We start from the raw sequence: 23,563 nt of genomic DNA on the forward strand, positions 1-23,563 counted from the left end.
TGCTCGTCATCCCAGACTTCCATGACGATGTGATCCCGCCACTCAGTAATTGTTTCCCGAGCCCAAAAGCGCGTTCCACGGTGCTGAGCATTTCCATGAATGCCAGAAGCAATTTACTGTCATACACGTCAGGCGACTCGCTATCGTCGTCAGACTCCTCATCACTTTGTATCTTAAGGAATAGCTCAACTGCCAAACATGATGTGCTGGCAAGACTCGTCAGCATACTCCTGAGCAGTTCAGGCTCCATTACCCACAGAAACCGCGCTGCGCAGAAACTGTTGAGAGAGTCAAGATGGCGCCAAATGTGGACAGAAAAACAGGGATTGCTGGGATGTGAGGCGATGCATCACGAGGTGTTGGGACAGGAAGCAGAATGACCCGCACCTTCCACCCCCTTCCCACAACCTATGGCGCCAAAATGGGACGAGGTGCTCTGTGGGATAGCTGCCCATAATGCACCACTCCCAACACCGCTGCAAATATGGCCACACTGCAGCGCTGGTAGCTGTCAGTGTGGCCACACTCTAGCGCTTTCCCTACACAGCTGTACGAAGACAGCTTTAACTCCCAGCGCTGCACACCTGCAAGTGTAACCAAACCCCCAGACACCTTGTCTATCTGGGAGCTCTTCTGATCTTCCAGCTGTTTAAGCAGCCCATTCATTCCACAAGCATTCCAGGAGGGAGGGGTGGGGGAAAGCCTCTTCACAAGTATTCAAAGAGGGATAGGAGACAAGGGGGAGAGTGGAGAGTGTAACAGACCTTTTGAGCATACAGGTTATATGTAGCATACAGATCACTGCTGCTCCTACAACAACCACCACCTGTTGTAAGCAACGTATTATTAGGCTAGTCATAAGTACTTTTAAGCAAATGCCAATTAATTTTAACAAAATCTATTCTATTAAATTATTTACATTTTTTTTAAGTACAGTAATTGAATGCAAAGAAAATGAATTGCACACTACACAGGGTTACTAATTAGTAGGAAATTAGTTATAGGGTATGTGTTTTTAAATATTGATATTTAAAAAACTTCATATATTCCATTTTTAGTTTGTGTTTATACAAAATAAGATATTTTTCTTAAGGCTGGATGGTTCCTTTCACTGTTGTAAGTAGATGGAACTGGGATCCATCATCTCTCTCTCGCTCTCTCTCTCTCTCAGGAAGATGTATCTACTCTGTGTTCTTGCCTCTATGAGACACCCCTGAGAGTGATCGGTGGGATTTGGGGATAGGGAGCAGAGCAATAGATCAACTATTCTCCTTGGCATTACCCCCTGCTGACTCATGGGATTTTAAGGAGGAAATGTGTTCTGGAGTCAATACTGCTACATGCTACTGCACAGTCCAAATGAGATACAGCTAGTAGTAGCAAGACTCCTTTGAGCTGTGCTGCTATAGAGAAGAATCAGCAGGGCAGCATATTTTCTCCATGGAACTAGTGGTTTCCTTCTTCGTGTAGCCCCAGGAGCTATAGGAGTGGGAGATCATGCCCATTGTATGCTCCCAGGTCCCCTAGGACCTCTCACCCAAGGGGAGGATTGCTTGGAAACTCCACCGCGTAAACCACACCTCAGTGTTTCCCAGCTCCTCTCCGAAGGGCTCTTTCACAAGAGGAAATTATCCAGCCAGTGGTATTTAATTGGTTTAGTAATTACTGTCATTACTACACTAGATTGTAGTAATTATTATGCTTAGCAAATTTTGGAAGCCCTAATCATAGAAGAAAAACAACATTAACAGTCCTAACTTTTATTTAACAACACTAATGAAGTCATTGATTTAGTATTTTAACATACACAAGCTATTTCAGCACAATAACACTGACTTATCAGTATGAAAGGCAGAGAGTAGAGTTTCAAATGGGATTTGTTACAGAATACACAGCTTCAGAAATTGGTTGGTGGTATTAGCAACATCACTGTATATGAGAGTATTAATGTGTTATACAGTACGAAGGAAAGATCCCAATTAAAATCTTGTTGCTAAACAAGTGACAAAGACCTTACAAACAGCTTAAGGCTCCAGGCTAGCCGTTGTTGGGCTTGAAGATCAGACTCTGTCAGTGAATGGGAAAATGTTTATAATGTGGTTTGTTTTGTTCATAACACACACAAAAATATAACCAAGCAGCATTAATGGGTTTATTCAGCTTAATATACATACTGCAATTTCTGGATATATTTCATAGTAGCTTGGGGAGTGAGCCATATCACTTAGACATTATATAATATCAGAATAAGTATATCTGCATGGCATTTGACCCAATTAAATTACTAGTTGGATACTAAAGGTCTCTCACTATCATTCAGGCTGAGTGTTTCTGAGGTCTGCATTTGGCAGAGGCCCCTCCGGTATTCAAGAGCTCAGAACCAGCCTTTGCTCAAAGAGCACCCTGGCCAAGCAGCACATAGTGCTCCCAAAATGTGTAGTTTGGAATACATAGTCCTCTCACTTCCAGCAGCAACAATCAGGTGTAGCCATTAAAATAAATGGCCTTAAACTGGTGTACAACTGGTTTGAGAGGCAAATCAGGCTTTGATTATTTATCATCTACATCAGAGGTAAAGATTAAGTTACATAGGTATGTCTACACTGCACACTAAGCACAGGCTCTCACTCAGGTTTGAGCTCAAGCCCACCTTCTATCCACACACATACATCAGATTGACTCGGGTCAGTAAGCATTCGAGACTCAGATCCTAGGATGCTGCTCACGAGGTGGATCAGAACCTGAGTCTCACTCTGACTTGGGCCCAAGGCCTGCCGTTTTGTGGTGTGGACACAGTTCATGTTGCAGAGTCGAGTCAGAATGTATGCATAGTGCAGTATGGACATGTTAGTATGGCTGTGAGACCTGAGGCCAGCAATTATAAACCTGGTATGGACACTCAAGCGCAGGCTTGGAACCACCAAGTCCACAAGCCTGTGCCCCATAGACCCAGGTTTACAATGCGGCCCAGACATACCTATAGTCACACAATGTATGTGCTTGCTTTTGCAACAGCTAAAAGAGGAGTAATCTGGCAGTTTAGCATCCGCTTTTAAAACGCTCAGCTAAAATCAAGGAAAAACCCTGACTTCTGCCAGCCTGCAGTTGTGTCTTAAAAAAATACATGAAGTTCATCACTGACCTAAGTGTAATGCTTGGATATACTGAAGTTACAAAAGTTCCAAGCTTGCCATAATGCCAGAAACAGGTCAATTTGGGAGTCAGATAACCTTTTAAAATACCTTTTGTTAATGTGAGGGAGCCATAGTAAAAGAATCTAATCTTTAATTTTTTAAATTTTTTTTTATTTCAGCTTTTACCAAATGCTGCCAAGAGTCTGGCTTTCTTATGGTGGTGAAATGTCAACAGGAAAATGCAGCATTGAAAGAATGTCTGACTACCTAGTAAGTCAACATGAGACTTTAAAAAAATTAATGTATATTGCTATTGAGAAACTGGAAAAAAAACAACAACCCAAGTCCTTTAGACAAAGCCTGAGTCCGTTATGTAGTTTTAAGGTGTTCTCAAAAAGGTACCACGTATCTTCAGATGATTCCAGAAGTGAATGGAAATGCTAAGCCTCTTCAGGTTTGCAAAGTCTCATGGGCCTTCCACTACTGAATCTAGGTTGGGGAATTTTCTGAAGGAAAGCAATTATATCTTCAGCTTCATGGATCAGGGAAAGCAAGGCATCTTTTACACTAGCATTTTTTCTGAAAAATTCCCCAAAGTTGTGAACACTGCTGCAGCTCTGTTGGTGGTAGCACTGTTTTAGGCAAAGTGCTGGTAGATACTAATATTCTACCATGGTGTCAAAGAGACCTGTACTGAGCCTTCTTTTGAAGCTCTTGTTTGTCCAATGAATGTGATCAATGACTCTGGACATTTCTTTAGTCTCTCTCTTGTACTCTATTAGGTGTCAGTATCTGCAGCCAAGCTGTTTTGAAGATTAATTATGTCACTCTAGGGCCGAAAGTCTGAAACTGAAGGGGAAAAAAAAATACATAAACATCCTTACCAGGAACTGTAGCAATTACTCTGTTGGTGTTCAGAACAGTCAGCACTATTTTATAACAACTTTATATCAAAGGTATGTGTTGCCAGGCACAAGTTTATGTAGTGGAAGCTTGCATTACTGTAAATATTAATCTGTATGTTAATTGTGGACTTCCTTGTGGAAGTTGTATAAAATAAATGTTGACAGCTGCCTTCAGAGGTGTGTGTATATATATATATATCTGTATAAGCACTTCATTTCCTGGGGTCTCTGCAGCACACTGTGGAGAACTGAGATCTGAGTACTGGGTGTATAGCAGATGTGCTACAGCAGGAACCAGTATAGAACAAATATGAAATTCAGATTATTGCTAAATCATAAGTGGTATTTCTAAAAAATTAAATGAAGGTAAATTGAAAAAGTTAGTTAAATCTGCTGTTTATGGGCCCTATCTTATTTGTACAGGACCAAACACACTGTGCCCTTCACCATAACAGGGCAGGTTTGGTTACTTAAAGTTTGTCTACATAATGGGGTAATGTGCTCTTCAGGGATATGATTTCTAAAGCACACTGAAGTGTTGCACATTAGCTGGTCAGTGTAGACCCTGCTAATGCACACTAAAGGTTCCCTTTTGGGCTTTAATACGATACTGCTTGAAATAGCACTATGTTAAAGCACACCACATTGGTCTACATTGACCAATTACTGTGCACTTTAGAAATCCACTCTCCAGTAGACAAGCCCGTAGTTGAAAAAAAGGCACAAATCGTGTATTCCTGCAGATATAAAGGGCTTGTTGACAAGGGGAAATAGCCCCCACTAGCAGTTCTGCACCAAGGGTACCTTTGTGCAGTTTAGCTTAAATCCACTTCCAAAACAAACCACACAAAGTGTCTTCATGTGCAGTAAATATCCACTAGTGCAAAACATCTGTTGCATTTTGAATGCAGACCCTAGCTTATTTTGCACTAACACCCCTTTATTGAGAAGCCTACCCCCTGATTAAATGATCTGCAGTTGTCGTTTTTTAATTAAACCATTTTTAATATGTAGTGATTAGGTTATTAGCAATAGATTGTATACATGAATCACAAATCCTACTTTTGAGTAAAAAGGTATTTGTGTTCTGCTCCTATTACAAATAAGTATATTGTTCCATGGAACACAAGTTCTCAAAGTGGTTTAATTTTAAGATAAGCAACTGTACAACTATAAATGTTGAGAAAATAGCAGCTGGTATCCAGGAAAAATGCAGTGGTTAGTGGGATTGTGATATCAGAAGTAGTTACTCGGCTTTGTCCTTCAGCCATAGTGGCCTACTTCAGGTCTGAAAACAACATACCCTCTAGCAGAAGGCAGTGTTGGGGAGGAGACGGACATGCAAATTTAAGCTAAGTGCTATTGGAAAGAGGCAAATTCAAAATCAACTTATGTATGGTCATTAAACTCAAAACGTAAAGAGTTATTAATGCTGCAGGTAGCATCTCAGTTCTGCAAATGTTAACTTTTTTGACTAAGGTAGAAGTCACAATATTGTTTGTTTTTCTTGTAGCTATAATGATCCAGCCTTTTATGAAGAATGCAAAATCGAATACTTGAAGCAAAGGGAAGAATTCAGAGCTACTGGAATTCCTGCTAAACAAAGACAACAGAAGCTTCCTACAAGCATGTAGCTATATCCTAAAATGAAGTTTGGAAATTTACTTCAGTTATCAACATACGTTGATTTGATGGAATAAGTAAGTTAATTGAATAAGCAGACTCAATTTTGTTTAAAAAAAATAAATTTGTCTGAGGCAGGATTTAATTGAAATAACTGTATCTCATGTTGTATTTTGTGTATTAGGAATAAACTCTTTTATGAATGAATCCAAAATAAATAGGATATATTTTTGACCAGCTCCAAGGGTTTGAGGAACTCTGTTGTGTAGTATATTTTGAGTAAAAAGTTGTTAGACCAATCCATTCTTACTGAACATTCTCCTGACTTACCCTCCCTCCACTAATATTCCTCTCTGTAGAATTTAGATTTTTTTTGTAATCAGGAAGACATTTTGCTTCTGTTTACCCAGGGTAATAAATTCCAGCTACTATCTATGTAAAAGAACAATTTAAGGTGTGCCTTTGCTTTCTCATTTAACATTGTTACAGCTGCTGTACAACACTGTGTATGTGTGAACCAGTTAGGCTTGAAAAAATATTCTGTACTTATCTTGGGAAAAGTGCCCTATCAGGAATTGTTCAAACACGATATTTTTAAAATTTTACTTATGACTAATTTAACTCTGATCAAATGATTTTAATGTTTTTGTTTCTTATTACTCAGCTAAAGTGTGATGATGATATAGTTTACTACTGTATCATTAAAAGGACTATGTAATATAATAACTAAAGGTTTAGTCAGGCCTGCACAGAACACTGGTAACTTTCTGTTCCTGAGAACATGCTATCTCAATCTTCATTACAGTCCCTTCTGCCCAATTCTATAGCTCGGGCTACTGCCCCATTACTCATTACTTTAGAGTAGTTTTTTTCTGCTTAGGAAGCTCACATCTTAAGGAAATCTCTTTCAGAGACAGAATGCAGCCGAGACACTGCCAGGAGCATAGTTTAAGGAAAAGGTACTCTCAGTGTAAGGTTTCTTTTTAGTGAAAGCTGGATTGTGAGAAAAGGCTTATGGGAAGAGAGGAAAAGAAACAAGAACATACTATGCTAAAGAAGTCTCCAGAAGAGAAACAAGGCACGAAGTGTCATGGGAATTTTAACCATCACTTAAAGAAAAAGCAGACCATGCCCCAAACAAGATAGTGCTAGGAGGTAAGAAATAGCAAACAACAGGCAGTAGGGTTTATTTTGAAGTTTTCATGATGGAATGATTGGTCCAGACAGTAGAGGGCGGAGACTGGTAATCAGTCTCTTCCTCCCAGGCAGTGTTACTCCATTTCATTCATTTTTAAACTCAGCATCTACGGCTGAAAGAGAAAGTGTTAGCAGACCAAGATACTGCTTTATAGAATAAGAAAATGGCTGCCACAATTTGAAGTTGGCCTCAGAAAAATTTAGATCAAGACCAAGAGCACTTCTGTCTTTTGAAGGGGAGAGGGTGCTTACTGACGTGTAAAACAGCTACAGTTAGTTTAGTATCATTCCTCCTCTACCTTCCTGTTTCAAAAGAAGTGATAATGCTTATATCATTAAAAACCTAGTTTACATAATAGAATTGAGTTGCTGCACTTGCGAAATTATTGTGGATGGTTGTAACTAAGCAACCAAACAACATGTGTATACGAAACAAAACGGCAAAGGCCTAGTAAGAAACCAAGGAAATGAAAGTGATAGACAAAGCCAGAATTGTTTCTAGATGTTATATAGCATTTTCTGTCTTTGCTTACTGTTTGAAAGAAGCTGTTTCTTTAAAATGCTGTTTTACACTTGGATTACTGAATCTGAAAAATCCAAGAAGGGAAAAAAAACCCTACACAGGTGTGTTAGTTAAAAAGATAAAACTTGAAACTGTAGTGTCCTGTCAAAGCATTAAAGGGCAGTTTGGGGGTTGCTAAGTTTTAGGGAGTTTGTCTGTCCTGTAAATAATTTGCTTGTAACTTTATTTTGAAGAGAATATATTTCTTACAGCAGGCGACTTGCATGCACTGTTAAAACCAGTAAGTACGTTTCAGATGAACAAATTACTTGAGTACGCAAGGCTCAGGGAAGCTTCTACTGCTTTTCCCCCACTGAAGGGATTTGTTCAGTGATTTTTGTATTTAATTGTTGCCTGTCAGTACCTTTTTATCACCACAATTGCTCCTGAATTATTGAAATGGAAAGTCTGCTTGGTGATGTGTGTCCTTGAAATTTGGAAATGTGAATATCTTAAATTATCTGCAGAAATTACAGTCCTATCCTTCTGAAGTCTATGCCTATTACCTGAATAATCAAGGACACCACCCTTTTGTCTCAGTGGCATTGAGCTTACTCAAATCAATGGGGTGTAGGTGTACCCTAATGAACTGGGAAGCCTGAGAACATCTGCAGATAGGCAATACTTAATAGGTGTCACTGCCAGCTCTATCACTTTTTCTATTTTAACACTCTATTTTCAGTTGCCAAGTTAACTATATGCTAAGGTTTTCTACATTTGCTGTCTGCCACAAGCAGATCTTTTGGGGAAGTTTCAGCAAAAGACGACAAGCCATTTCTGAGGACAGGGAGAGGAGTTTTTTTCCAGTGTTAATTCCAACCATTCCATTGGAGAAGGAATTTTAAGTTTAGCAGTAGGATGGCCTGAGAACAGATGCTTTTTACTGTCCCTCTGAAAATCTATCAAGATTTGGGCCAGTTATAAGCTGCTGAAAATTACCATTTGCACATGTTCAATGAGGTCTTCAGAGGCTTGCTGCTAGTCTCCAGCAATTGACTCTTGATCATTCTTTCAAGGCCTGTGAGACTTAGCCTCATCAGTCACCAAATGCACAGGAGTTCTACTAACCAGGTGCCCTGGGCATGCTCCCAGGCCCCACTCAGCCTCCTCCATAGTAGGAGCTGGACCTTCAGGGGGACACAGACACACTAGTAGCAAGACTTTCTCCTGCAGCCTAGGAGAAGATATCCCAAGCTGAAGGCCAAAAGATGACCTTCCATTCACTAGTTTTAATTCTGTGCAGTCCATGGTTTAGATGCAACAAGCCTTTCCACTCCTATGTGTACCATTCTCCTTCTGTTTTACAGATATGGAACCTGAAAGGTTGTCCAAGCTCGCTGCTGGCAGAGCTGGCACTTGCATTGTTTCTATGCTGGCAAGCCCAAATCTCACTGAGTGAACTATACTGATTGTTCCAAACCTTGGCTTGACTGCCCTGTCAACCACTAGACCCTTGCTTCATTTAGTGTCCAGGATGGGATGCCAGCTGGGTTCTGTTCCAGTGCAGTGCTTTAACTTAGGCATCTGCTAAGTTTTGGGCACTTTGCAACCTTAATGTTCTTTTAATGTATTGTTTTTTGTGTACCGGAATATATTTTATATAGCCGCTCATAGAAATCATGTCACTTTATCCACTAACGTAGCTGTCTTTTATGAAAGAGGGTCAAACTCCCATCAGCAAGTTTAGTATTGTTTCAGTCACTGCCCTTCCTTCTGCAGTTAACAGGAAACAACTTTAGATTTTAATCAGTATAAAAATGTGACATCTGTAGTATTACCAGTGCTTGTAAATTGCATGTTAGTGGTGACATTGGGAATAGTCTTATTGGCACCTTACATCTTTTAAGGATAAGGCAGGTTTTATCCTTGTCAGAAGTTGTTCAGGAATGCGGGGAGGCTGGTGCATTTTAAGTCAGCTGTCCTGAAAAGTTTCAGAATCTTAAACATAGTGGGAGCTGCCATGTAAATGCTCTAGGAAAAACAACATAGCATCTGCTAAAAAGATTGTGTAAGCAGAGTCTAAATGAGCCCTCCCCTGACATGTAGTGATCTTGTTTACATGGGCACACCTACCCTGCCTAGGGGCTCAGCATGATGAGATTGCTTGTCCAAATGATCACTTTTGGCTGGTGTTGGATCCTCAGTCTCCTTGTTATTAGGACAGGAGTAATAAAGAGTTGTTATCCTTGTTGTGTGAATCAAGGGCAGCAGAACTGTACTTGGTATATATCCTGATTGAGGGACTCACCCTCACTTACTTGCTAGGTAGAGGTTCCAAAGCCCAATGAGTTGAGAGAGGGTGGGCTCTGCCTAACAGGCCTCAGACACAATTTGACCCTTTCTCCCTCCACTGTGTAATAACAGCTAATTTAGACTCAATTGAGAGTCTTGATACACATCACAAAGCTGAAATCACTGATACCTAGGTCTAAATGTTAGACCTGTTTTTGGACAGTGTGTCTAATGCAAGAGACTGCCCAGTATGTACCAGCAGTGAGGCTCCCCCTACTGCCAGCTGAAATCACAGAGCTGTGTTAAGTGGTGGGACCTGAAGACATCCCAGCAGATTAGTATGTGTTTGGCAGGGTGGCATGGAGATCCAGTGGCAGGGCTGCCAGTGAAGAGGAGCAGAGTGCTGATCAGCTGGCAGGGCCGTGAGCAAGTGAAGTGCCTTCTTACCCTACCTCCAACCAGGGCAGAAGGTGAACTCTGTGGATGTACCTCTGGACTCTGGGTCTGCACTGACCAAGGACAACTGGGAGTAGGGTGCAGAGACAGGAAGGGCACATGAAAGAGACTTTTGGTTGCTGGCCTTAAGAACCTGACTGAAAAGGACCCTACCCAACTTATTTGAGGGGGGTCTTTTGCTGATGGTTTATGAACTATGTTTGTGGTGATGTTTGCTCAACTTAAAGCCAGGTTACTTCCCTCCTTTTAATAAAAGTTTCTTTTCTACATTCACATTCTGTATTTCTGAGAGGGGAAGTACTGCCTCTTAGTGGTGCCCATGGAGTGATCTGTAATTGTCCTAGGTTACTGGATGAGGACTTGAGCTTCTTTTGGGTTGTATTGTTGGAGAAACCCCTAGATATTGAACTTGGCTCTTGGTACTCTCAATTCTAACAAACAGGCAAAAGTGGAATTCAGGCAGGTAAATCCTTAGTGTTTTGAAAAGATAGCAGCTAAGTTGAAAGACACAATGGAGTCTGAATATAAAGCATTAAAATGGAGACTAATACATTGATCTGTATGAAATCAGCAAGTCTGGAGTACGTCAACTTAAGGGTCCTAAAGCACTGAGAGAGCAGAATCAGGGCCACTATCCAAAAATTGGCCTCATGAGGAGTTTGAAGCCTTCAATTTTTAACATTGTAGGTGCTGCAACCAGGTGGTAGTGATTGAATAGAGATAGGTCATTGCTACGCTGTAGTTATGTGGGTCAGAACCACTAATACCAGCAGAATAACAGCAGTACAATCAATGGAATTATGCTGACTCACATTAGAGAAGGAACTGGTTTTGTAGTTTACTTTCTTTTGCCTACATCGCTGCAGTAGGCCACAGAATGTCTCCTGTACAGGACTGAAATGACATGCAGCCATATCCATCTTTCTTACCCTGTCTCAAGTTCTGGATAAAAGTGTTGGAGAGATTCAGGTTTCCCCCTTCACCATGGAAGATTTAGTTGTACACTTTTTCAACATGTTAATTTCACTTAGAAAACTTCGCTTAAGATGTCACAGTGCTATCTAAAAATAAGAGGTAACCACCACACCAGCCGTGTCAAGAAGCTGTTTTGAGCACTTATAGCAGAGAGATGCAAGCCTCCAATGCAGTGGGGGCTTAGGTTGAAATCCTTTTAGGACTGCTTGAGGAGTAAGTAGGGCTGGCACAGTTAATTTTTGCCTGTGAAAGTTTCCCCCAAGTTTTTCCCACTACATTGGCCATGGTGCTACTCCCAGCATTAGCTGTTAAGGTGGGACTCCAGTTATTTCATAAGTGCTTCTGCCTTTCATCCCCCATTAGTATCTTTACAACCTGCTCAGTTCCTGCTGGCCCAGGAAGGAATTAACAGGCACAACAGCCAGTCTCAGACTTTGTGTGGCAGTATAGTTCCTGCCCCTGTACAGCCCCTTCCATTATTTAAGATTGTTTAACACAACTGTTTGGGAGAAATCTGACTTGGTTAAGTTTTAATGGAAGATGAACATATTGAAATGTTTAAACATTAAGGCTGAAATGGTTTTTGTCTAGCATCCCCTCTTCCTACACTCGCTCAGCGGTGAATCCCCGCCTACCAGGAAGTAAGGAAGCAAAAAACATGTCATTCAAGAAGACAGATTGAAATAGATGCCTCCTTTCTCCCCTCCCCTCCAGAGATTGCCAACCTCCAATGGAAGCAGGGAGCAATGCCATAGCCCTCCTGGGCTTTTTTCCCCCTCATAGTTCCTGTTTTGAAGACACTTCCATTCTTTCTGCCTTGCAAGTCAAAGATGAGCCAAGCACACTCCAGTGTGTCAGGGGAAGGTATATAAAAATCATGTTTCCTCCTCAGCTTAAAGGGGCCCCAGGCTTGCTTACTCCGCCACCCCAGGTAAGTTGCACCTTATTTCTTCCATCCCCTTAATTGTAACTTTCACTCACATTTCAGTTTACACAGACATGTTTACCTTCCAAATTTGGCTGGTCTGAGCAACACAAACAGTTGTATTTATCAAAAAATACTGCCCCTCAGCTGAAGAGTTTTTTTTTTTTTTTAAGCACATGATCCACATCTTTCTTGCCCCAAATCCCTAATCAACTTAGCAGGTGTTTCACTCCATAGCTAAATATACTAGATCTACAGCAGAGCAGTAGTGTTAAAGCTGCGTAAAACCTTCCCACAGACATTGATCAGCATTTGGAAGAAGACTGTTCCTTACTTTACATTTATGGGGAAAAAGTACGATTTTAATTTGTATTTGTACTATAAATTGAAAACAAAAAGGGACAATCAACGTAAAGGGACTTTTAAAAAAAAAATATACTGTCATTGCAACCCACTACCAAGCTTATTGTAACTAGAAGAAATGAAAAAAAATCTGTTCACTTTATACATTTGGCAACCCGTTAGAGGAAGCTAGTTTTGGGGCTTCACTTCTCGTCCCTCCTTGGCCTGGATATTTCCCACAGCAACAAGGGAGGAGAAAACCACAGTCAGTAGACTCAGGACATAAAGTTCCTGAAACTGTTACTACCTTTTGAATTTAAAATAGACAGTGCCTCTAAGTTTATACAATGCCAGTGTTAACAATTAGTAAAAAATACCTGGGAAATAAGCGACTTTCCAGATACTTAATATGCAGTCAACTTGCTTTATGTTCACTTGATATGAAAAGCAACAAACCGTGTTTAGGACTAAGAATTCTAACCATGTCTTTCCAAGAAAAGTTCAATATTCTGTAACATTTTCATACTACTTCCATCAAAGATGAATAGGGCTGCGAGTCACAGCAGTGACCAGTTCACATGGGTCATGAAATTTAACAATTTGATTTTTCAAAAAGTGTTTAATTTATACAATTTACCCAGTTTCAGAGGAAATTTTTACTTGTGTGTTGTGGGGATTTTTGCTTTCTACCCCCACTTACACATTGATCAACTGGACTGAATTTTGATTTCTTATACAACCCCCCCCCTCAAAAAAAATAAACCCTACAGCCATTCTTTACCCTTTGTGATGGTATTAGCATGCAATTTATGAGCATGTGCAATAAGAACCTTTGATTTTGAAAATGGAAAAATTCTTACAAGCCACAAAAAGCATGATTTAAATTGCTCTTTTTAATCAAGATTTGATTGTAGACTTTAGCCCAACAAATGCCTCCCCACCTCAGAAACTGGCCAGTTCCCAAATGACTCCAAACCCAGAGCTTCTCTTTTCAAGGGTTATGGTAGAGCTGCTTGTTGCTATTAGTGGACTGCAACTCCAGCCTACAGCAAGCTCCACCTTGTCTCATCTGTCAGAATCTAGCAGTCCCCCTCACCTAGTGCTGCCTTTCCTTCCTCAGCACATACCTGTAGCAGAGGCCTAGGCCCAGGGACTTCCTTGCACAGATAACAGAGCGGCTTCATGCTGAAGTGCAGCCTAGCTGTTTACAAAAAGGTGAAGAGTAGGACAAGATTGGAAAGGGGCACTATTGGAAGAGGAAAGGGAGAATCTATTTTCATGTGCCCAGGAGGAGAATACTCCTCCTCCACATGTCAGAACAATCTGTGGAGGTGTACACTTCTCCTAAGGGCTAAGAAGGGACCTTGAATTTAATCTTTTATATTTTCACTGATCTGTGCTCAGATTCAAATTCTTCCCTGTTTTGCACACAACCTAAAAATAAGGAATTTAGAGAACAACAACAAAGGAAACACTATGCTTGCCAAAGCCCATAGAGATTTATAAGTGAAGCCCATTTCAAACAAAAATAAAAATTTATTTAAAATTTTAAACAGGATTCCTTCCTTGCATAATTCTAACTGTTAATCAGGTTGATGGCTGTTGAATACATTAAACTTACCAAAAATCTTTGTAACCAAGGGAGTAAACCCAGTAAATTACATTAGAACTAGATACAATATAGTGCAGCCACATGAGAAATAGTTTCTGCTGCTTTGTTATTACACAGGTAGTTGGTTCTATCAGCTAAAGCCTAGTGACTTGGATTTGTTTTATGCATATTGGGGTTTGTTCTATTACTTTGCAAGAGCTTGTACTCACTTGAGTCAGCCATGTTCATTGGTCAGAATAAATTCCAACATCTGACACTATTTCCATTAATCACAGACAAACCAGTATACGTGAGCAAGATAACAGAAAGATAAAAACATATCTAATGAAAGGTAGGCATATTATTTATGTATGCTGTTTGCTAATCAAATAGATGGTATCAAAGACATTCTTTTGACTTCAAGATAGACAAAAGTCCAGTACATAAGAAGGAGATGGCTATCATATGAAGTACTGAATGCATGGGCGGGGGGGGGGAGGAGTGAGTGGACCCACATAAGTCACGTAGTGCCCACATTTCATCACACTTTTAAAGTACATCACTGATATGGATGCATTACAGTCATAACTTTCCTACAGAAGTTACTAGCTTTTTTTTTAATATATATTTTACTGCTTAACTGTTGTGAAATCCATTTTTTCTTTACATTGACCTTAAGGTAGACCAGTGAATTTGGATGCTTGTTCCCTGTATACAGAGAATAATTACCAGTACTAATCATTTTACTTCCAATTAAACTTTATATTCACTGAGAATATGAATACCCAATGGATGATTTTCCTTGTAAGTATTGTACATTTCAACCATTTCACTTTAAACCTGGTGTATGAAGCCAAATAGTTCTAAAACTGCTCTCCCAAAGAGCAAGACTTAAATGCCTAGAACAGTGGTTCTCAAACTGGGTGTCATGACCCCCCAGGGGGTCATGAGCTGTCAGCCTTCAGCCCAAGCCCCAGTTTGCCTCCAGCATTTATAAGAGAGTGTTAAATATAAAAAAAGTGTTTTTAATTTATGGGGGGGGGGGTCTGATTCGGAGGCTTGCTGTGTGAAAGGGGTCACCAATACAGAAGTTCGAGAACCTCTGGCCTAGAAGCTTCCTTGGTTTAAAGAGAAATTGGTCTTTATACCACTTAACCACATACATCAGTATATGGACACAACTGTATAAAGTTGGCAAATTCATAATTTGAAACACTTTAGTTTTCTACAAAACAGAAGAAAAACCCCATCAATATGGCACAGTTGTGTATTTCGAACACTAATACTTAACAGCCGAGCTGCTCAAGTTAAGGCTTCTGTTCTTGTGACAAAAAAAATATTGGTGGCCTTAGAAACGATACAGTTAAAGTGAAGATTGTGGTGATACACAAATGAGGCACACAAAGATCATTGCATTTTGGTTAGGGTGATTCTATAACAGGCACCAGTGTGCGTAGAATGCAATTAATTTCCTTTGTCAGTGGAGACAAATAAAAACTATGTCCGTGAATTTCAGCTTTCGGCAGCATCTATTTATGATCTTTAAATACTTACTGTAAGGCCAAAGAAAAGGTGCTGTCTGAACAGTGTATCCTAGCAGTATTGGTTTATACATGTTACATAAACATGATTTTGGAAAAAAACCTTATAAATCTCACCATTTCTTCCTGACATATATCACACATTATAAATCCAGTGACTATCCTAAACCAGAGGGGGTCAAAACAACATTCCAATTCCATTCTTTACCTGAGAGTTTAATATCTGAAAGACACTTCTGTCAGAGGTAAGCTCACAGCTTTCAAGAAGTTTCGAACACAGGATACCAAATGCCTTTATGAGCAGTGTTATGGACATACAGCTAACTGAAATGCAGAGCTGGATTTTTTTGATTTAGTCCAAGAGTTCAATATTCAGTCTGTGTAATATTTGCAAGTGTGTGTCATGTTCAGTATAAGAGGACCAAGTATTTAGGGGCTGATTCTGATTTGCTTACACCTGTATTACGAGTATAGCTCCTTTGATTTAGTCCTGATTTACAGCAACGAGTAATCAGGTCCTCCCCCAATCTTGGAACAAGACAAAAGTAGTTATCTCCACATTTCAGCTAAACTATTTTTCTCTTTAAAAAATTCTAGTACTCAGGTACCTATTCAGAATCAGCCCCAGTCTGTCTCAGGAACTACTTAGCTCTTGTGCAGGCAGTTTTGATTACACTGATCCAGGTAATCTATTGGGTAGTTGGACAAAGATGATTTATTTTTCATTTCCCAAAACATTGTCTCGCTAGGTTTTGGAGGGCTTGGGAACACCCAGGAATTATCTTCCAGAGAGCTCTTTCCATACGAGTTTTGTTCATGACAGATTGTGCTGCCGATCGGGATGGGTCTCTCATCTGTCCATGACTGGAGATTTGCCTGTTCAGACAGGATTTTTACATCTCTTGGGAGAGGGGAAGCTATGGCATTGCAGAGAAGTTTGTCATTTTGTGAAAGAGAGGGTTTTTTGTAGACTGCCCCAGAAGAAGTCAAATATAACTTTGTGAGGTTCTTCTCCACGTCTTCAACACATTGTACTGGTGCACTAGTAGAAGCTGAAGAGAGAAGACAACTAAAATGTAATTCTTAATTTATGTATCTAGAAGATATAGTGTACATACATTCAGAAATATGCCTAGTGTAACAGGACAACTTTTCAGCTAATGGATCGCATATACTGCTTCGAAGTGCTCATTAATCCGAGTTAACACAAATTTTATTCAAATATATTTTGCAAGTTTCACCATAACTCAATAAAATAGCACTATCTCAAAAACCAAATCAACTCGTTCCCACATAGATGTAGGAGGGACTGGTGAATCTTTGGGAGTTTGGTAAGGCAAGTATAGAGTGCTGCACCAGGATGATCTACTTGGGCTCAGAAAGATCTACGATTCACAACCGTCCCTTCTGGCCTTGGAATCTCTGAATGTTGCTTGCCTGCAAAGAATCTATTTCATTGTCTCTGAATGAGCAGCCTCCTGCTGCTGCTAGGTCCTGAACTCATCCTCAGTCCATGAAGCAATAGTGGGGAGATGGCATGGAGCTTACTGCTTCTCTGTTCAAGGACCAGGTTTTAAACAGGCAGCAACTATCCAGAAGTGGGAATGGGACTGACCACATGTTGGGCGAGTATGTGACAAGGAGTGGGCGGGGCTAAATTGCCCATACCACCTCTATTTCTCTTTAGCATTTCACTACAAATTTAATGAGGATTAGTAAATGAGGATTGTCAATTAGATACTACAAGTTAAGTTTCCTACAATAGCTATGAAACTAGAATACAAACTCTGGTTTACAAACACAACGCTCATAAGGGACAAACAGAAGAGTCAGTGCCCTCTCAGCAGGATGTAGTATCACCCTGCCAGGGAAAGTGAAAAAATGGTGACCTATTAGCAAATTTCAGTAAAAAGCACTTTCCAATGGCCAGTTGTCACATCCGGAAGATATAGTTGAGAAATTTGTGACTCACCCAATCTGTGCTGATAGGTATAAAAAGCAGTGCTTGAGATGTAAGCTATTCATAGGTACAAGGACAAATAGCAACCACATACTGTAGTCCAAATGCTGTGAATACTGGGATTGGAGAAGCTTTAGGGCAGGTGAAGTGCTATTCAGTTAGAAGTGTAGGAAGGGAATTGTATTATTACTCCTTGGATACTTCTAGTTAAACTGAACCTTCTATTGACAACCAAGCTATTAGTAGCATAGCTATTCATCTCAAAAATTGTGGGACAATGCAACCTATTGTCTGTGACCAACAGTCTGGGTTATAACTTAATAAAAATTTCAAGGTCAGTATTTCTGATGTTCAACGTGAAAGTACTTTAACATCCCAAGTTTCTACACTCTAAAAGACTACGATTATTTGACAAGAGAAGCACACAGGGCCACTCAGGCAGCCTTGTCCTACTATTGAGTAGTCATATACACAACATATACTATCTGTTTGTTTTATAGCAGTGGGTAGGCCTAATCAGGACTGGTGCCTTGTCGTACTAAGTGATCCCTGAGGAGCTTGCTGTATTTTGCTTATGAGCATGTGTATATTTTATATCTATCACACACATAGGGAGAGGAATACTCACATTGAAGGAAATGGCCTACTGAGAAGTAGATGAAATTGTAAGGATGAGAAAATGCATCCAAAAAAACTCCATGCATTTTATGATGATTGAGTCTCAGTGGGCTGGAGCTAGTTCAGGACAGAAACAAATGGCTGAAATATTGAGATAAATTCTGAGGAAAATTTTTGTTTCCACAGACAGAGGGCATTCGAAGTGACAGCAGCAAAGAGAAACCTTCCATTTCATCCTTCCTATGAGGCGGTGAGAGAACTGAATAGTAAACAGTATAAAGCTGGTTGTAGTCAAGATTTGACCAACTGTATCAGCCAGCAAGAACTCAAAACAAGAATGAACTTTGTCAATTTTCTGAGATAGCAGCTTCCTTATTTAAGAACATTTTTGCTTCTAAACACAAACAGCAAAAGTGTGTCAATTCAGATAGCTTCCTACAGTGGATCTCTCAACATTTAAGAGTTATATAATGCCCAATTCATGTAAGAAGCTACAGCATTATATAGGCTTCAATCTTAAATTTGTTCATGTTCTACTTACTATATGTTAAGGTACTGCAAAGCATCAGAGAACAGCCCAGTTTCTCATTGTTTTTCATCCATTACACTGAAAGATTTCCAAAATGCTTCAGGAAGTGATGAGCTGCTTTTTGTGAACAGTGTCTTGTATGTGGATTCCATTAATCCATATACCTGTTGCAACTGACATTCTGTTGGCAAGATTGAAGTGTCGCATCAATTATTTTGAGCTCTATAAATTGCTTACCCTCTCGATTTCTCTGAGTATGAACCAGTGTTGAAAAGTAAAAGGATTTCTGAAAAAAAAGCCTCACTTCTGTTATAGAACAAACTTCAAGGTGCTCAAAATGGAACTTAGAATAGAGTAAAACACCATGGGAAGGAAAGGAAGTTTATTCTACTTCTGCCCAAAATTTTTGAACAAAATTCAATAGACCTTGACTCATGACTTTTCCAAAAACATTCCAGATTCTACCAGCAACTTTTCCTCAAAGTGCCTGCTTGGGAACATACTATTCTACATGTGTGAAACATTCTGAAAATACAATGGTCCTTGTAAAAGAAAGCAAATACATTCTTTGCTGTTGTCACAGGTTTTCCATTATATTAATTCACAGTCTAGTCATCTTTACTTGCCCAATTTGTGACTCAAGTCAACCCTAAAATATGCAAGGATATCATTTTAGAAGGGCCTGGAATATCTGGAAACATTTGTTAAAGTGAGGATCAGGTTTGTCTATTTGCTCTCTTAATTCTAGAAGTTTCTTTTATCATCATGACCCCTAAAAGCCAATTCATGTTTAGAAGATGAGGATTGCATGAACACAGTTAGTAGGCAAACTGATTTTCTCCCATGAATAGTCCAAGACCATCAAGGTTATACTCTGCATGTTAACAACACAGGTGCATCATAACTGCACTGCATTAATACAAGACATTGATGAATCAGTAAGCCAAGTCCAGCTTTAAGATTGGAAGCTTGCAACAGGAAATAAAGCCAGATGCTTACATGTGTCAATAAATGATTGTGGGCAAAGAAACCTTCAAAATAAGCCTTGCAAAAATCCAGACCTCAACAGACCAATTTATGATGCCGCCTTCTAAATCCCTTGATGCATAACTCCACTACTGACTGCAGAAAATGCTGCTGCAATGAGTTTTCTGGTGGGGAAATGAATTGGTAGCACTTGTGCAGATGAGAGAAGGACAACAGCCACAGAACCACTACAGCACAGCAAATGCATACTTCCTTACACTACCATCACACACCCTGACCAGAACAGACTTCTTCGGACTAGAGCATTATTCAGAGTCCAAGCAATCCTTGATTTCTCCTCTGAAACTGGATGTTAAATGTGTCACTAGTGTACTTTTTCAATGTAGACAGACACGCATCCAGTGGGAACTGGACTGAAGCTACCAACTCATTTAATAGAATACCTCAGATAGTAATCATCAGTCACAGACCAGGACCAAAGTCAAACTGATGCCCTAGAGGTTAATCCCATTATCAATTCCTTGAGTCATCCAATTCTGTATTAGCGAAGTGTTCCTCTAATATTTAGCCTTTTGGGTCTGCCATCTGAGCTCTCTAACCTGTTATATCTTATCAAAGAAGTGCACCATCAGTCACCAATCATCAAACATACTATAAACAAGTGACTATCGCTTATCCTATTTATAACCTACATTTTGGAATTTCCTACCCAGTGAAAAATAGGGATGCTACTACTCACTAACTGAACATTCTCTTCTTTAAAAACACTGGAGTACTTGTGGCACCTTAGAGACTAACATTTATTTGAGCATAAGCTTTCGTGGGCTACAGCCCACTTCTTCGGGTGCATAGAATGGAACATATAGTGAGGAGATATATACACACACAGAGAACATCAAAACACCCAACTCTAAGAGGCTAATTAATTAAGATGAACTGTTGTCAGCAGAAGAAAAAAAACTTTTGTAGTGATAATCAAGATAGTTAAACGGTCTTAACTATCTTGATTATCACTACAAAAGTTTTTTTTCTTCTGCTGACAACAGTTCATCTTAATTTATTAGCCTCTTAGACTTGGTTGTTCAATGCCCACCTTTTCATGTTCTCTGTATGTATATATACATACATACTCACTATACGTTCCATTCTATGCATCCAACGAAGTGGGCTGTAGCCCACGAAAGCTTATGCTCAAATAAATGTTAGTCTCTAAGGTGCCACAAGTACGCCTGTTCTTTTTGCAGATACAGACTAACATGGCTGCTACTCTGAAACCTGTTCTCTTCTTTAGCTTTCAGTCATTAGATCACAGGTGACAGTGCCAAATATTGGTCTTTCATAAAACCCCTGCATTGGAAGGAAATGTTGCATACAAGAGTTGAAATAATTTCAGTCAGCAATGTATAAAATCTGCAGTAACCCCAGAGCAATGGAAATGACCAATTTTGTCAATTGTTTTTAAGAGGGTGGAGGAGGTAAACCAGCTTTGCAGCATCAATATTTCAATTACAGGAAATGTCATCATCTGGAGTTCTATTTCACTGGGAGATAAGTTTTCAGAATGTTTTCATCACTAGTAAGAAAAATTATAGCTATAGGGAGAGTTCAAAATCTGTTCCTGAATTTTAAAATGCTACCAAAATGTTTTATATTTGATACTGTTAAAGTAAGAGATTGCATTTGAAAAGTGAAATCTTTGTTTTGTGTTTTTTTAAATATGAAGTAGTTGTGGTAAAAGGTCAAATATGAGTAAAGTTAACACCTCAGCCTTGTACACATCAGCGACACTTGACTGAGAAAAAAGCCACAAGGGGAACAGAATACAGTACTGAAGAAAAAACACATCAGCAACACCTTTATGTGTGAAGCTGACCAGTATGAGACAGAAGCCAAAGCAGTAAATGGTTAGGCTGGAACTATAATACACTCTGGCTTATCAACTTCAATTGATGAGATTCTGATAAGATATGATAGTTAGTTTCTCTTTAAAATGGTATAGCTTGGATCAGTGGTTTGTACTTGTACACGGACTTGCCTTTCTTGATTGCAGTTGGGGTTTTCAGTTTTCGTAGAACCTCAGCTTGCATTTCAGTCACCAGGTGCAAGTTAGACATTTCCCTCTTCAGTTCCCAGTATGCTTGCTGCACATTTTCACTGAAAGACATTTTAAAAAGTTAAATTTCTTCAGCCCTTGCAACTGGCTGTCCCAACTCTATTGCAGTTCTTAAGAATTACAAAAAAAATTATTAACCCTGAACAATGCCTGTTTTGCTTAATGAGTGTATTTTCTTTTCAGTTTTACTGAAGAATCATTTCAACCTGACATTGCCAATGGACGGTTTAGCCAGTAAGTAGAGGCCATCAGATTATGTGGCTCTTAATGCTGAGCATACTAGTACTTAAAAAACTCTGAACACACACAATAATTCCAAATCTCTCCAAATGAAAAATTAATATTAAGAATACTCTGCTAGTTTCACATCTGAAATTAAGTTATGACCCTGATGTAAAGCCTATACCCTCAAAAATATTCTAAGTGCATATTTCAAATACACACAGTGGATACTATGAAATAGACATGGTAAAGAAATCAAATATGAATTGCTTTGTTTGTAACTTAGCAAACTGCCACACACTAACTAACACAATATTCCAGATCATGTTAATGGAGCTACAGTATTAGTCAAAAACTAAGCATCTGATATTTCAAACTTGGTATTTTAGTCTTCACACCACTCAGCTTGCCACAGTGATTTTAGATTAATTAGGTACTCGATACCCAAATTGCTAAACACATGCCCAGGCCAAATTAAAATAATGCTTTATGTCTGACTGGGCTGTCTCATGCTGTTGAGTCTAAATGAATGTGACAAGACAGTGTAAGTTATCAAGAACCAGTTTTCATTTTTGGTGATGGACAGAAAAGGGGTTGGGGGGAGAAATGTGGTGGGCAGAGCTGTTTTGTCCTCTAAAGATTCCTGTTATTTAAGGCAGTTATTATCCATGACGACTTAACAGGTAATCAGCAAGTCAGATTTTGCCAAGAAAGAGTTATGAGAATGTCTAAGCAAAATATATGAATTATGAAGAGCTATTTATTAATCTAAGCAATAAGAAGATTATTCAGTCTTCAGAGTATTTTTCTGATATTTAATAAATGCCTAAGAAGGTACACTTTCGTGCCCCACTGAAACACATTATTTCAGAACATAATTCTATGTACCACATTTTCAGAAATGCTTAACACCCACAACTGGGGCCAGATTTTCAAGAGAATCTCTGTTTATGCAAGTACATGAAGACTATTTTAAGAGTGCTCAGTACCTTGCAGCTCCTATTGACAACAAGAAGAGCAGCGGAGAGCCAACCTGTTTTGAAAACCTGTCCTTGTACTTTCAAATGAAATAATTAGATAGCATCATTCATGTTTCTACACATACTGAACAGCAACTGTGTATCAACTACCGTTTTGAAAGACCTACTGGACTATTTAAAAATATGCATGCACTGTTACCTTTGATGTAGAGGCATTGGGCTACTACTATTTTGTCAGTCAACTGCTGGCCACAGAAAATCCCCAGCTTTTTTTTTTTTTTTTTTCTCTCCTCTTTTTTGAATTAAGACTCCTGCTCTAACAAAATCCTTGGATCACCACAAATTGCTCAGAAAGAAAGCTGCACCATTACTGTTTATAACTTTCTTTCAGAACAGAATATGACCAAAAATACCACTTAACAGTAAATATACTCCCAAGGCAAACTTATTTGTGGGAATTAATTGTTATTTGTATTATCATAGCATCTAGGAGTCGTAAGTCACGGACTGGGACCCCATTGTGCAAAAATCAGAATTATAAAATTTATGAATCCACATTCAAATTGCTTTACAGATGTGATAGCACAATCGTTTTCACTTTAGCTCTAAGATTGTTGGGTATCAGTGATGTTAGTAGGTATGAATTTTATCAACACAAAAACTGTAAAAAA

At 39.3% G+C, this 23,563-nt stretch overlaps 2 protein-coding genes across 4 annotated transcripts in view; one reads left to right on the plus strand and one right to left on the minus strand.

Moving 5' to 3' along the window:
• The window catches only part of CMC1 (C-X9-C motif containing 1), a 90,107-nt gene extending 83,831 nt beyond the window's left edge, over positions 1-6,276 (plus strand). Inside the window, exons 3-4 of the mRNA XM_030550996.1 lie at positions 3,314-3,404; positions 5,553-6,276. Of these exons, the coding sequence (XP_030406856.1) occupies positions 3,314-3,404; positions 5,553-5,673 (212 nt within the window). The 3' untranslated portion in view covers positions 5,674-6,276. The remainder of the gene's footprint in view (positions 1-3,313; positions 3,405-5,552) is intronic.
• Positions 3,900-21,757, minus strand: LOC115645824 (5-azacytidine-induced protein 2-like). 3 transcript variants are annotated; one of them, XR_003998830.1, is made up of 3 exons: positions 21,613-21,757; positions 15,692-16,535; positions 3,900-3,983 (listed from the first exon to the last, which is right to left on the minus strand). XR_003998830.1 is itself a non-coding variant. In XM_030550994.1 (2 exons), exons 1-2 carry the CDS (start codon positions 21,740-21,742, stop codon positions 16,129-16,131), a joined length of 537 nt encoding a protein of 178 aa, XP_030406854.1. In that variant the 5' UTR covers positions 21,743-21,757; the 3' UTR covers positions 15,679-16,128. The 3 variants fall into 3 exon arrangements, 2 of the variants coding, with proteins under 2 accessions (XP_030406854.1, XP_030406855.1); XM_030550994.1 differs by lacking the exon at positions 3,900-3,983 and having other exon boundaries at positions 15,679-16,535; XM_030550995.1 differs by lacking the exons at positions 3,900-3,983; positions 21,613-21,757 and adding an exon at positions 18,603-18,769 and having other exon boundaries at positions 15,679-16,535.
• Between the last annotated feature and the right edge of the window lie 1,806 nt (positions 21,758-23,563).

The sequence above is a fragment of the Gopherus evgoodei genome, chromosome 2, assembly GCF_007399415.2.
Source record: "Gopherus evgoodei ecotype Sinaloan lineage chromosome 2, rGopEvg1_v1.p, whole genome shotgun sequence".
Classification (NCBI taxonomy): Eukaryota; Metazoa; Chordata; order Testudines; family Testudinidae; genus Gopherus; species Gopherus evgoodei.

Bases quoted from the DNA above. Each gene is read 5' to 3' on its own strand.
- LOC115645824 (XM_030550994.1), bottom strand. From the start codon at position 21,742: ATGTCTTTCAGTGAAAATGTGCAGCAAGCATACTGGGAACTGAAGAGG. The intron at 16,536-21,612 runs GCAAGTCCGTGT...TTCTCTCTTCAG, and splicing joins CCCAACTGCAATCAAGAAAG to CTTCTACTAGTGCACCAGTA.